Source organism: Lithobates pipiens, unplaced genomic scaffold, assembly GCF_037356315.1.
Source record: "Lithobates pipiens isolate NorthernLeopardFrog02 unplaced genomic scaffold, aLitPip1_a1.2 Scaffold_56, whole genome shotgun sequence".
NCBI classification, from domain to species: Eukaryota; Metazoa; Chordata; class Amphibia; order Anura; family Ranidae; genus Lithobates; species Lithobates pipiens.
Window position 1 is genome coordinate 806,549 of NW_027507878.1, and position 12,760 is coordinate 819,308.

At 43.4% G+C, this 12,760-nt stretch overlaps 1 protein-coding gene across 2 annotated transcripts in view; it reads left to right on the plus strand.

Moving 5' to 3' along the window:
- Positions 1–12,760, plus strand: part of LOC143958005 (uncharacterized) — an 86,612-nt gene that overhangs the window by 45,045 nt on the left and 28,807 nt on the right. For both annotated transcript variants that reach the window (XM_077467446.1, XM_077467447.1), the window contains exons 16-18: positions 3,905–3,958; positions 6,468–6,750; positions 9,254–9,426. In XM_077467446.1, the coding sequence (XP_077323572.1) occupies positions 3,905–3,958; positions 6,468–6,750; positions 9,254–9,426 (510 nt within the window). The remainder of the gene's footprint in view (positions 1–3,904; positions 3,959–6,467; positions 6,751–9,253; positions 9,427–12,760) is intronic.

The following is a 12,760-nucleotide window of genomic DNA, read 5'->3' on the forward strand; positions in this document are numbered from 1 at the left end:
GTGTTTAGTGAGAGGCATGGCGAGTTTTTTGACGTTGTAATTTTTTTGTCATAATTTTTTAGAAAATAAAGAAATGAAAAAAAAAAGTCATCATTTTTATTTTATTTTTTACATACTGTCACTTTTTTTGTCATTTTTATTTTTTATTAAATTAAAAAGTTTTTTTTTTTTATTTTTTTTTTTATAAACACACTGTGGCCAAAGCAATATAAGGGTGCCATAGTAACGTTGTACTACTCTGGAGTAGTGATAAGGATTTTTTTTTTTTTTTTACACATTATGATTGCTTATAGCAGTGAATTTGATTGGTATAAGCAAGCTAACTGGTTCATTTATTTTGTTGTGATCAGCTGTGAATGGCCAAAGTGAATCACATGGTACAGATGGGCTGTGATTGGCCCTGTCTGTACCATGTAATCACTGTGTCCGATCACAGCTAGAAACCCAACTGTATACAATGGATGGCATAAAAGGAAGCCATCCATTGTTTCCAATTGTCATGTGATCTGCTGTGATTGGTCACAGCGATCACATGGTGCTGGCAGCATCTTGGTACAGTGATCAGTCATTGGCTGGTGTCTGGTGGACACAACCGGTGACAGATCGCACTGTTGCGTGGCCCCCATGGCCACACGAAAGGCACATTGTGGGAAGATATCATATGACGCCGCCCCAGAACAACACTTTAATGACATAGTGAACACACACACTATACAATATCCAGTTTTTGGTTAAAATATGATGTTACGCCAAGTAAATAGATACCTAACATGTCACACTTCAAAAATGCAAGAAAACCCCAACTTACACAAATACAACATAGCAGCAAGACTGGCACAGCTCTCCACAATTAAGGTCTTAACCAGATGGTACCAAACCCCCACCAGACTTGCTGCCATATATCCAGCAGCCGACTCGACCTGTTTCAGAGGCTGCCATCTGTTAGGGTCGATTGCCCAAATCTGGTGGGAGTGCCCTAGGATTCGCGCATCCTGGAGCAAAATTTTTAATATGATCTTCAAGATGACTAATTGCCAGGTCCTCAGGTCCCCGTCTGTAGCCCTCCTTAATGCCCACACACCTCAAATCCCAAAGGCTACTCAAAAACGAATCCGCTTCATTCTCACAGGAGCCAAGCTCACTATAGCCAAAGCGTGGAACAAACCTAAACCCTTCCCCTCGGAAGCTAGAAGGAAAATATCGTGGATAATGGCCCAAGAAAAATTGGCCAGTATCTTAACAGACATGACCCAGAAGTTGGAAAATATCTGGAAACCCTGGGCTACATTTGTGGGGATCTCCCTCACTCCCAGTGTTCCGTCGGTTTCTCAGGGTAGGCAGGTAGCCCTTTCCCTCCCCTCTTCACCTCTTTTCCCCCCTTTCTACTCTATCCCCTGATGCTGTTAGACCTGGAGATGACCTCAGGGAAACCTCCTGCTCATCTTGCGCATGAAACTGGAGGAGAAGGACGAGTTGGCCTAGAGTTCTGACCACATGGTCGAGCCCATCGGGCTGGGCTGCCCCAGGACGGGCCATGGGGGGAGGTGGCAGGTTCTCTCCCTAGGCACAGATTGTTCCCGATGGGGGTGCCCGGGGGAAAGGGGGACCCCGTCTCTCGGGCGGCCCGTCCAGGGGGGGCTGCCTTGGGGTTGCCCAGCTAGGAGCACTATGCAGGCTGTCTGTCAAGCTGACGCCATGATTAAAGCCATCCTCTCCTCGTACTAGTAGATTTTGTGCCACATCCTGCTCACCTGTGTAGTCACCATCCAGGTTTTGTTGTAACTGCAATGCAATAAATTGTTATGTGTACTTGTTGAAAATAAAATACTTTGAAAGTTAAAAATGCAAGAAAAATAGGAACTGCGCTCAGAGACCAAAAATAGTGGCTAACTCTCACTAGACATATAGTGCAAATGTATAACAAATAAATAATAGAGATAGAGAATAAGCGGCCACACAGTGTAAAACTGCAAAAAATATTTAATATAAAAAGCAGGAGTACACTTACAAACATCCACTTGATTCAAGGAATAAAATCCAAGTTGGGATCAGAAAGGTTTGCAATGACTCCATGAGTGTCAATCGATGCGTTTCGTCATATTGGACATCATCTGGGGCTATAAAAATGCATACGCATGTGGAAAGGCAACAAACTACAGTACATAAAAATATCCATAGGTGGTGCTTTAAAACCTTTGCAGGCTGCCAGGTTTACAGTTACACAGGGGGTCTGGCCCTAGAATTATTATTCTTGCGCCAACCTCCCTGCCGATATCTCACATGTGTGGTGTGATTACTGTTTATTTATTTTTTATTATTTCTTTTATTTTAATTTTTTAACACTGTACCTTTATGGGTTTTTTTTTTGGGATCAACTTTATTGCCATCACAAGGGATAAATAACGCCCATATGATAGCATGGGTCTTGCCAGGTCCTCTTTATGGAGATATTGTAACTGTAAGACCCCTTTCATACTGGGGCAGTTTTCAGGCACATTAGCGCTGGAAATGTTCCGACTTCCATGCGTGCCAAAATACAGCTATTGGAACGCTGGATGTCTATGTCCACCTCTCTTCTGCCACAGAGGAGCCAAACGGTGGCCCGGTTTTGTAACATGGCAGACGTTTCTACCCATTTTTTTGGGGGGGGGGGTGTGTCTTATGGAGCGAAAAATATGGTATTTCCTATGGGAATAAGATCTGGAGACTGGCTGGGCCACTCCAGGACCTTAATGTTCTTCTGCATGAGCCACTACTTTGTTGCCCTGGCCGTGTGTTTTGGGTCAGTGTCATGCTGGATTACCTATCCACCACCCATCTTCAATGGCCTGGCTGAGGGAAGGAGGTTCTCACCCTAAATTTGACAGTACATGGCCCCGTCCATCGTCCCTTAGATGCGGTGAAGTTGTCCTGTCCCCTTAGCAGAACGATACTCCCAAAGCATAATGTTTCCACCTCCATGGTTTATGGATGGTGTTCTCGGGGGCATAGGCAGGGCCGTCTTTAATATTTATTGGACCCTGGGCAAAGCTTTTCTTGGGGCCCCCCATGCAGTTTTGCTCTCCATCTGCTCTGAGACATATAATAAATAGCAGCTAGACTAGAGGTCACATTTTATCATTACCGCTCACTGACTGGTTGCTAGAGGTTACAGCACACATTACGGCTCACTGATTAGTTGCTAGAGGTTACAGAACATGATTTCTGCTTGTTGATTGGTTGCTAGAGATTACTGTGGATGTGACCTCAGGGGGGTATAATATACATATCAATGCCGCCAGCTGCCCCTATTTACATATGAATGCTGGTTATGTACATGTAAACACAGGGTCTACAGTTGAGTCATCTTTACACAACAATAGGGAAGAGCTGGGCAGCATTAGTAGTCGCACTTCACACTGAGATATTGGGACACAGCACAGGACTGAAACCTCAAGGGATGGGGGAATTTAAACCAGGATAGTTGTCAAGTATGAAGCAGCTGCTCTGGGCCCCACAACAATGACAGGGCCCAGGGCAGCTGCCCCTTTTTCCCTGCCTTAAAAACGGCCCTGGGCATAGGCAGCTTCCTCCTCCTCCAAACACAGTGAGTTGAGTTGATGCCAAGAAGCTTGATTTTGGTCTCATCTGGTCACAACACTTTCACTCAGTTCTTCTCTGTGTTAAATAAACAATTAAATGCAAAAATAATTGTGGTAAATGAAATAAAAAAATCTGCTTTCAGAAAAATATATAATGTTCTGCCTCCCGCCCCCCCCCCCTCCCCCGAACATTATATAACAATATTTTTTTTTTTTTTCTGAAAGCAGATTTTCTAGTGCTGAAGTGGTTCATCTCTTACATTACATTATTAGGAGGGCAGTCAGAAGGAGACTTTATAATAACATTTGTGCATTCTTTACAGTTTCTTATTGTTCCTGGGATGAAGATGCTGAAATGAGGGAGAATAACCACGGTGGTAAGAATCATTAAAAAATATTATTAACCACTTCAATACCGGACACTTTCACCGCCTTCTTGCCCAGGCCAATTTTCATTCGAAAAATTTTATAATTTTTTTTTTTTTTTTTTGACACATAGAGTTTATTCTTTTGGTGGTTTTTAATCCCCAACCATCAGTTTTTTTTTATTTTTTACAAATAAAAAAAAAAAAAAATGATGAAAAAAAATGTTTTTCTTCAATTCTGTTATAAAATGTTGCAAATAAATAATTCTTCTTCATCAATTTGGGTTCAACATGTATTCTGATACATTTCTTTGGTAAAAATAACAAAATCAGTGCATGTTATTTAGCCTGTGTGAAATTTATACACAAACTATGCGATGTATATCTGAAAATTGATCAATCCTGATGTACAGTGCCTTGAAAATGTATTCATACCCCTTGAAGTTTTTCAAATTTTTCTCATGTTACATCCAAAAACATAAATGTATTTTATTGGGATTTTATGTGATGGACCAACACAAAGTGTCACATAATTGTGAAGTGGAAGGAAAATGATAAATGGTTTTTAAAATTATTTACAAATAAATATGTGAAAAGTATGGGGGAGGGGCATTTGTATGGCGCCCCCTGGAGTCAATACTTTGTAGAACCCCCTTTCTCTACAAGTCTTTTTGGGGGTGTCTCTACCAGCTTTGCACATCTAGAGAGGACATTTCTGCCCATTCTTCTTCTTTGTAAAATATCTCAAGCTCTGTCAGATTGGATGGAGAGCGTCTGTGATCAGCAATTTTCAAGTCTGGCCACAGATTCTCAATGGGATTTAGGTCTGGATTGTGACTGGGCCATTCTAACACATGAATATGCTTTGATGTAAACCATTCCATTGTAGCTCTGGCTGGATGTTTCGGGTCGTTGTCCTGCTGGAAGGGGAACCTCCGCCCCGGTCTCAAGTCTTTTGCCGACTCTAACAGGTTTTCTTCTAAGATTGTCCTGTATTTGTCTCCATCCATCTTCCCATCAACTCTGACCAGCTTCCCTGTCCCTGCTGAAGAAAACCATCCCCACCACATGATGCTACCACCACCATGTCTCACGGTGGGGATGGTGTGTTCGGGGGATGGGCGGTGTTAGTTTCCCCCACACATAGCATTTTACTTTTAGGCCATAAAGTTGAATTTTGGTCTCATCTGACCAGATCACCTTCTTCCACATGTTTGCTGCCCCCTCCCCCACATGGCTTCTCACAAACTACAAACAGGACTTCTTATGACTTTCTTTCTCCAATGTCCTTCTTCTTGTCACTCTTCATAAAGGGCAGATTTGTGGAGAGACGACTAATAGTTGTCCTGTGGACTGATTCTCCCCCCTGAGCTGTGGATCTCTGCAGCTCCTCCAGAGTTACCATGGTCCTCTTGGCTCTTCTCTGATGAATGCTCTCCTTGCCCGGCCCGGTCAGTTTAGGTGGACGGCCATGTCTTGGTAGGTTTGCAGTTGTGCCCATACTCTTTCCATTTTCCGATGATAGATTGAACAGAGCTCCGTGAGATGTTCAAAACTTAGGAGATATTTTTATACCCTAACCCTGCTTTATACTTCTCCACAACTTTATCCCTGACCTGTCTGGTGTGTTCCTTGGCCTTCATGAACCTCTGAGGGCTTCACAGAACAGCTCTATTTATACTGAGATTACATTACACACAGATGGACTCTATCGACTAATTGGGTGACTTCTGGAGGCAATTGGTTCCACTAGATTTTAGTTAGGGGTATCAGAGTAAAGGGGGCACCATACAAATGCCCCCCCCCCACACTTTTCACATATTTATTTGTATAAAATTTTGAAAACCATTTATCATTTTCCTTCCACTTCACAATTATGTGACACTTTGTGTTGGTCTATCACATAAAATCCCAATAAAATACATTTACGCTTTTAGTTGTAACATGACAAAATGTGGAGGATTTCAAGGGGTATGAATACTTTTTCAAGGTACTGTACTAACGGCCAATCTCATGTCACGGGGGGGGGGGCTTAAAATGCCAGGACAGTACAAATACCCCCAAATGACCCCTTTTTGGGAAGTAGACAGTCCCAGGTATTTAATAAGAGGCATTGAGAGTTTTTTTGAAGTCATAATTTTTTTGTCAAAATTTTTTGGAAAATAAATAAGTTACAGAAAATATATATTTGTTTCTTTTTACATATTGTCACCAGACCAGTTGACAATATGTAATAAAATTGCTTTTCTTTTTTTTTTTTTATGATTTTTTTTTTTTTTTACATACTGGGAAAAGAGCAGTTTAGTGTTACCATGGCGATACTGTACTACTCCGGGGGAAGTGATCAGGATTTTTTTTTTTTACACACTATGATTGCTTATGACAATGATGATCACTGTTATAAGCAATCATTTTTAAAGAGCATGCTGTGAACAAAGACATTTTATTGTAATATTGTAATAAATGTGATAATATTAGTTATACTTATGTAAATAACAACAGTCAAATTGGTCTCTTCCAGATACAAATATGGCTCCACAAGGATTGGCATCTCAGCCATCATACGACGGGTACAAGTTTGGCAAAGAAGCCAATTTGGCCATTGATGAAAATCTCAATAGCCATTACTACAGTGGCAGCTGTTCCCACACCAGTGTGAAATGGGAACCTTGGTGGACGGTGGATTTAAAATCCAGAATATATGTGTCATCCGTCGTCCTAACCATTCGAAGTGATTGCTGCAAGCAGAGGTTCTATGGGGCCGAGATCCGCATCGGGTTCTCCAAAGATCGAGCCAATCCCAGGTGAGCGTATTTACTAGGAAATTAAGGAAACGGGGGGCTGGTGTGCCTGTGTCCACCATAAAGAAGAGCTACATTTGCTGGACTTTCTAAATTTGGGAAATAAAGGAAAATAATAGTTGTAATAAATAGATAATAAAATCATGCGTAAAAGAGACGGCCATGTGGGAGAACCGCTACCATGGCTGACAACAAGCCCTGTTGTTAGGTTCTAGATCTGAACCTGGGACTTCTGCAGTGTCTGGCTGTAGCTCTTCTTGATGGGCCTCCTTAGATGCTGGACTAGTTTCTGATGAACCTTGAAGTCTTTGCGCCTTCCATGAACTTCCTATTTAAACCACGCCTTTGCACTTCCTGTTTGCCAGATTATTGTCCTCTCTCCAGCTGATATCTTGCTCCTTTGCGTACCTGCAGATGTACTTCTCATCGCTATTACTCGTTATTGACCTTGTTCATTGACTATGTTTCCGCCTGATCCCATCCAGCTACTGCTCATTACTGACTCTTGGCTTGTTCATCAACTACGCTTCTGCTTGCTCCTTATCTGCTTTACCTGCTACCTGACTCTCGCTTGCTCTCTTCCTCCTGGGGCAATCCTGAGGGCAGCCATCTGGCATTAGCACTTAGTGAAACTCATCTCCACCATCAGGAGCTCTGGTGAAGACCAGCTAGTGCTTAGACCCTGCACCTCGGGTGAGCCTGAGTCATCTGCTAGCAGATATTTTTGTGTAGAAATCCAACTATCCTGCCCACTGGGCATCCCACTGTATTCCACCACTTGTCATCCCACTGAGTCCCATCCCATGTCCTACACTTTTTTCATCCCATGTCCTCCTCCACTTCCACCCCCACATCTCATGTCCTCTTCCAGTCTCATCTACCCCATCCCATCTCCTGCATCCCATGTCCCCTTCCTCCTCCAGTCCCATCTCCTCCATACCATGTCCTCTTCAACCTCCAGTCCCATCTCCTGCATCTCATGTCCTCTTTCTCCTCCACTCCCATCTCCCTCTTCCCACGTCCTCTTCCTCCTCTAGTCACATCCCCTTCATGCCATGTGCTCTTCCACCTCCAGTCCCATCTCCTGCATCTCATGTCCTCTTTGTCCTCTACTCCCATGTCCTCCTCCTCCTCCAGTCCAATCTCCTCCATCCCATGTCCTCCTCCAGTCCCATCTCCTCCATCCCATGTCCTCTTCCACCTCCAGTCCCATCTCCTGTATCCCATGTCCTCTTTCTCCTCCAGTCCCATCTCCTCCTTCCCATGTCCTCCTCCACCTCCAGTCCCATCTCCTGCATCTCATGTCCTCTTTCTCCTCCACTCCCATGTCCTCTTCCTCCTCCAGTCCCATCTCCTCCATGCCATGTCCTCTTTCTCCTCCAGTCCCATCTCCTCCACTCTCATGTCCTCTTCCTCCTCCAGTCCCATCTCTTCCATCCCATGTCCTCCTCCTCCTCCAGTCCCATCTCTTCCATCCCATGTCCTCCTCCTCCTCCAGTCCAATCTCCTCCATCCAACATCCCCCATTGTATACAGGACCAATGATAGTGTTGCATTTATACTTTTTATCTGCATTAACATTTTTTTTAACTAGCATTGATTAAAATAGAAAACCAAAGACCTTTTGGTTTTTTGGTTTTGTTACACATTTTTGTTTACAGATTTCGTAGAAAATGAAATATATTTTGCAAGACAATATTACAAAATGAAAGCTTTGTGTGTCTCAGAACAAAATCCATATCTAGGTATTACTTTGTTATATTAAGGGGGTTTGTCATACTATTTATAAAAATGATTTGGATGAATGGCACAAGTTCATAATTTTTTTCATAAGGGATCATTGCCCTCTGAAGAACAGTCTGTAGTGGATTGTTTTTCAGAGGGCATTTGACAGGCGGTGTGGTCTACTCATTGCCTGTTTTAACCCCTTAAAAACCCGCACCACTGCGCTACAATGCAGGCTGTTCAATAGGTCATGTATGGCAGGCGGTACTGCCAGCTGAATGTGAGGGGGGAGGATTATTTTTGCCATACCACAATGCAAAGCATTGCCGCCATTGGCAGGTGTACACCCCCATCTGCTGCAATTCCATCTTAAGGAGCGGTGGGAGGGGGGGGGGTGGGGGTGGTGTCAGTATAAACGTGGCTCAACCACCCCACCCTCTGCGCTGCGATTGCAGAAATAGCCCTAATAAAATTAATTCCCAGATCGTCAGCTCCGTCTAGTGGCCAAAAGTGATAAAATTTACTGCGTTTTGGCCACTAGATGAATCTGATGATCAAAGAAGTTCATCTATTACAGAAAATACGGGTACATTTATGCTTGTGATATTCTTTAATCACATTTAAAAAAAATAGACCCCTCCAATTAATGACAAAGTTATTGTAAAATAAACAAGCCTGTACCAGAAATGTAAAAATTGCCCTGGTGGAGGTATACAGGTGTGAGAGCGGATTGTGGAGAATTCTGGTAAAAGATACGATGATATGTCCCGTTTGTCTTCAGATGTGCTCAGATTCCATCCAACCTTGAACCTGGAGACACCTTCTACTTTGACTGTGAGGGAATGGAGGGGCGCTATGTGTCCATTGTTATCCCGAATCGTCAGGATGTTCTGCACATCTGTGAAGTTCAGGTGTTTGCCAAACCCAGCGAGAGCCAATCAGAGCACAGAGAAGGTCAGTAACCGCTGCTCTATGAAAGGGCTGAGAGAACATTTTGTACTATCTGCAGTAATATCTGCAGGGTGGGTATAAATGGGTAAATCGGGTAAATAAAATGAAATCCATAACTATTGCTACTGCTATGGGGCCCTGAAGCACAGGGGGGCCCTGCCTTGCTAAACAGTCATTCATACAAGTGACCATAGGTGTGTGCAGCCTATTGCATTAGGGTGTGCTCCCCATAGCTCAAACACAATGGGGGTTATTTACTAAAGGAAAATCCACTTTGTACTGCAAGTGCACTTGGAAGTAAAGTCACTGTAGATCCGAGGGGGACATGCAAGGAAAATAAAAAACAGCCTTTTAGCTTGCACATGATTGGATGATAAAATCAGCAGAGCTTCCCCTCATTTCAGATCTACCCCTTAGCCCTTGTACACGCGGTTGGAGATTCCGACGGAATGTGTCCGATCGGACCGTTTTGTCGGATATTCCAACTGTGTGTGGTCTCCATCGGACTGGTTCTGTCAGAGTATCCGACGGACCAAGTTTTCCAACTTGTTGGTAAAATTTTCAGACAAAATGCTCCAATCGGACCTAATCCGATCATGTGTAGAGAATTCCGATCGGACAAAGTGCCACGCATTCTCAGATCAAATTCCTACACCAAAGCTATTGGCTACTAGCCTGAACGTAGTCCCGTCGTAACGAAATTACGTCATCACGTTCTGTTTCCGACAACTTTGTCCGACCGTGTGTATACAACAGTTTCGGACAAAATCCGTCGGACAAAATCCAACGGATTTGGTTGTCGGAATCTCCGACCCGTGTGTACAAGGGCTTAGATTTAGAGCGACTGCACTTCCAATATATAGCAGTAGGTCAACTGACATTTTTTTTTTTTTTTTTTTACAATTTAACCACTTCAGCCCCGGACCATTTTGCTGGTCAAAGACCAGACCACTTTTTTGCGATTCGGCACTGCGTCGCTTTAACTGACAATTGCGCGGTCGTGCGACGTGGCTCCCAAACAAAATTGACATCCTTTTTTCCCCCACAAATAGAGATTTCTTTTGGTGGTATTTGATCACCTCTGCGGTTTTTATTTTTTTGCGCTATAAACAAAAATAGAGCGACAATTTTGAAAAAAACGCATTATTTTTTACTTTTTGTTATAATAAATATCCCCCAAAAATATATAAAAAAAACATTTTTTTCCCTCAGTTTAGGCCGATACGTATTCTACATATTTTTGGTTAAAAAAAATCGCAATAAGCGATTATTGATTGGTTTGCGCAAAAGTTATAGCGTTTACAAAATAGGGGATAGTTTTATGGCATTTTTATTAATATTTGTTTTTTTACTAGTAATGGTGGCGACCAGCGATTTTTATAGTGACTGTGACATTATGGCGGACACATCGGACATTTTTGACACATTTTTGGGACCATTGTCATTTATACAGTAATCACTGCTATATAAATGCACTGATTCCTGTGTAAATGACACTGGCAGTGAAGGGGTTAACCAGTGGGTGGCAGTGTAGGGGTTAAGTGTTCCTAGGGGTGTGTTACTAACTGTGGGGGGGGGTTGGGCTTTCATTTAGTGAACACTGATCTCTGCTCCAATCACACGGAGCAGAGATCAGCATCACTAGTTGCTAGGCAGAATGGGGAAATGCTGTTTACAACGGCATTTCTCCGTTCAGCTGTTCCGTGAGACGATCGCAGGTATGCCCGCGGCGATTGAGTCTGTGGGACCCGCGACCGGACTCACGGGGGCCCCGACCAGAACGGGAGCGTGCCGCCGGCGGCGCGCTCCCGATGGCAGGGCGGCAAATTTAAAGGGATGTACAGGTACGCCCATTTGCCTGCCCGTGCCATTCTGCCGATGTACATTGGTGTGCGCTGGTTGGGAACTGGTTAAACATTTTTTTTAATTTTTTTTTTATTATTATAATTATTATTATTTTTTTTTTTTAATTTTTAAGAGCCCCATTGGGGGACTTTGGTGAAACTTGGTGACTTTGGGGACTGAACAGACCCCTGATGTCTTACCTTTGAGCAAAGACAGTTCCTTTTCTCTGAAGCCAAGCAGCAGGGGGAAATCTGCACAGCACAGGGTGATTAGGGTGCGCCCAGGCACACCTGGCACACCCTGTGCGCGAGCCTAGGCAAGTGACAATGGCACATAAAAAGTTAACGTATGTTTGTATATACAGTAATTGCACTGAAAACAATTCGTTATCATTGGAGGAAATGCTATCAAGATAAAGATTAGAGAGTAGGGGGGATGGGGTGCATTTAGTGGTCTTGCTATGGGGATCCATCAGATATTGGGGTTGATGTTATTTTGGGTAGGGTAAGATATATATATATATATATATATTTTTTTTTGCCATCTGTGTCCCATTGGAGAGATTTCCCTTCACTTCCTGTCCCATAGCCAAACAGAAAGTGAGAGGAAATTCATGCAAATAAAAGGAATTCCTTGGGGACCCCCGAGTCACCAGAAATAGTGTCCCCATTGGAAGATTTCCCCTCTATTACATTTCTGGGGGCAACCTAAAATTTGTGATTTTCTTTTACTTTCACTCTCAATGATAATTATAAACAGCAGAAATAGAGAGGGGGGATCTCCCTAAAGGAGGCACAGATGGCAATAAAAACTAACAAGGGGTCTAATCCTTCTCCACCCTATCCACAGGTAAAAAAAAAGTTTTGCCTTTAGCTATACTTTTTAAGCTTCAGTTTATAAAGAATACCCAATCACGTGCAAAGGAAAATTAAAAGACAGAATTTTTTCTTGCACACGATTGGATGATGGAAGTCAGAGAGCCCCCCCCCCCCCCCCATTAATTTACTTAGCTGTGGAGCAACAGCACTTGCAAAGTGCAGTCTATCTGTCTCCAGTAAATAAACCTCGTTATATACACCCACAAATAATACGAGTCTTCAGGAATACAAAAACCCACTTGGAGCAGGTCAACCACAAGTCAGATGGAGATCAACCACAGGTCAGATGGAGGTCAACCACAGGTCAGAAGGGGGTCAACCACTGGTCATAAGGAGGTTCACCACTGGTCAGAAGAGGGTCAACCACAGGTCAGAAGGGGGTCCACCACAGGTCAGAAGGTGGTCAACCACAGGTCAGAAGGTGGTCAACCACAGGTCAGAAGATGGTCCACCACTGGTCAGAAGGAGGTCCACCACTGGTCAGAAGGAGGTCCACCACAGGTCAGAAGGTGGTCAACCACAGGTCAGAAGGTGGTCAACCACAGGTCAGAAGATGGTCCACCACTGGTCAGAAGGAGGTCCACCACTGGTCAGAAGGAGGTCCACCACTGGTC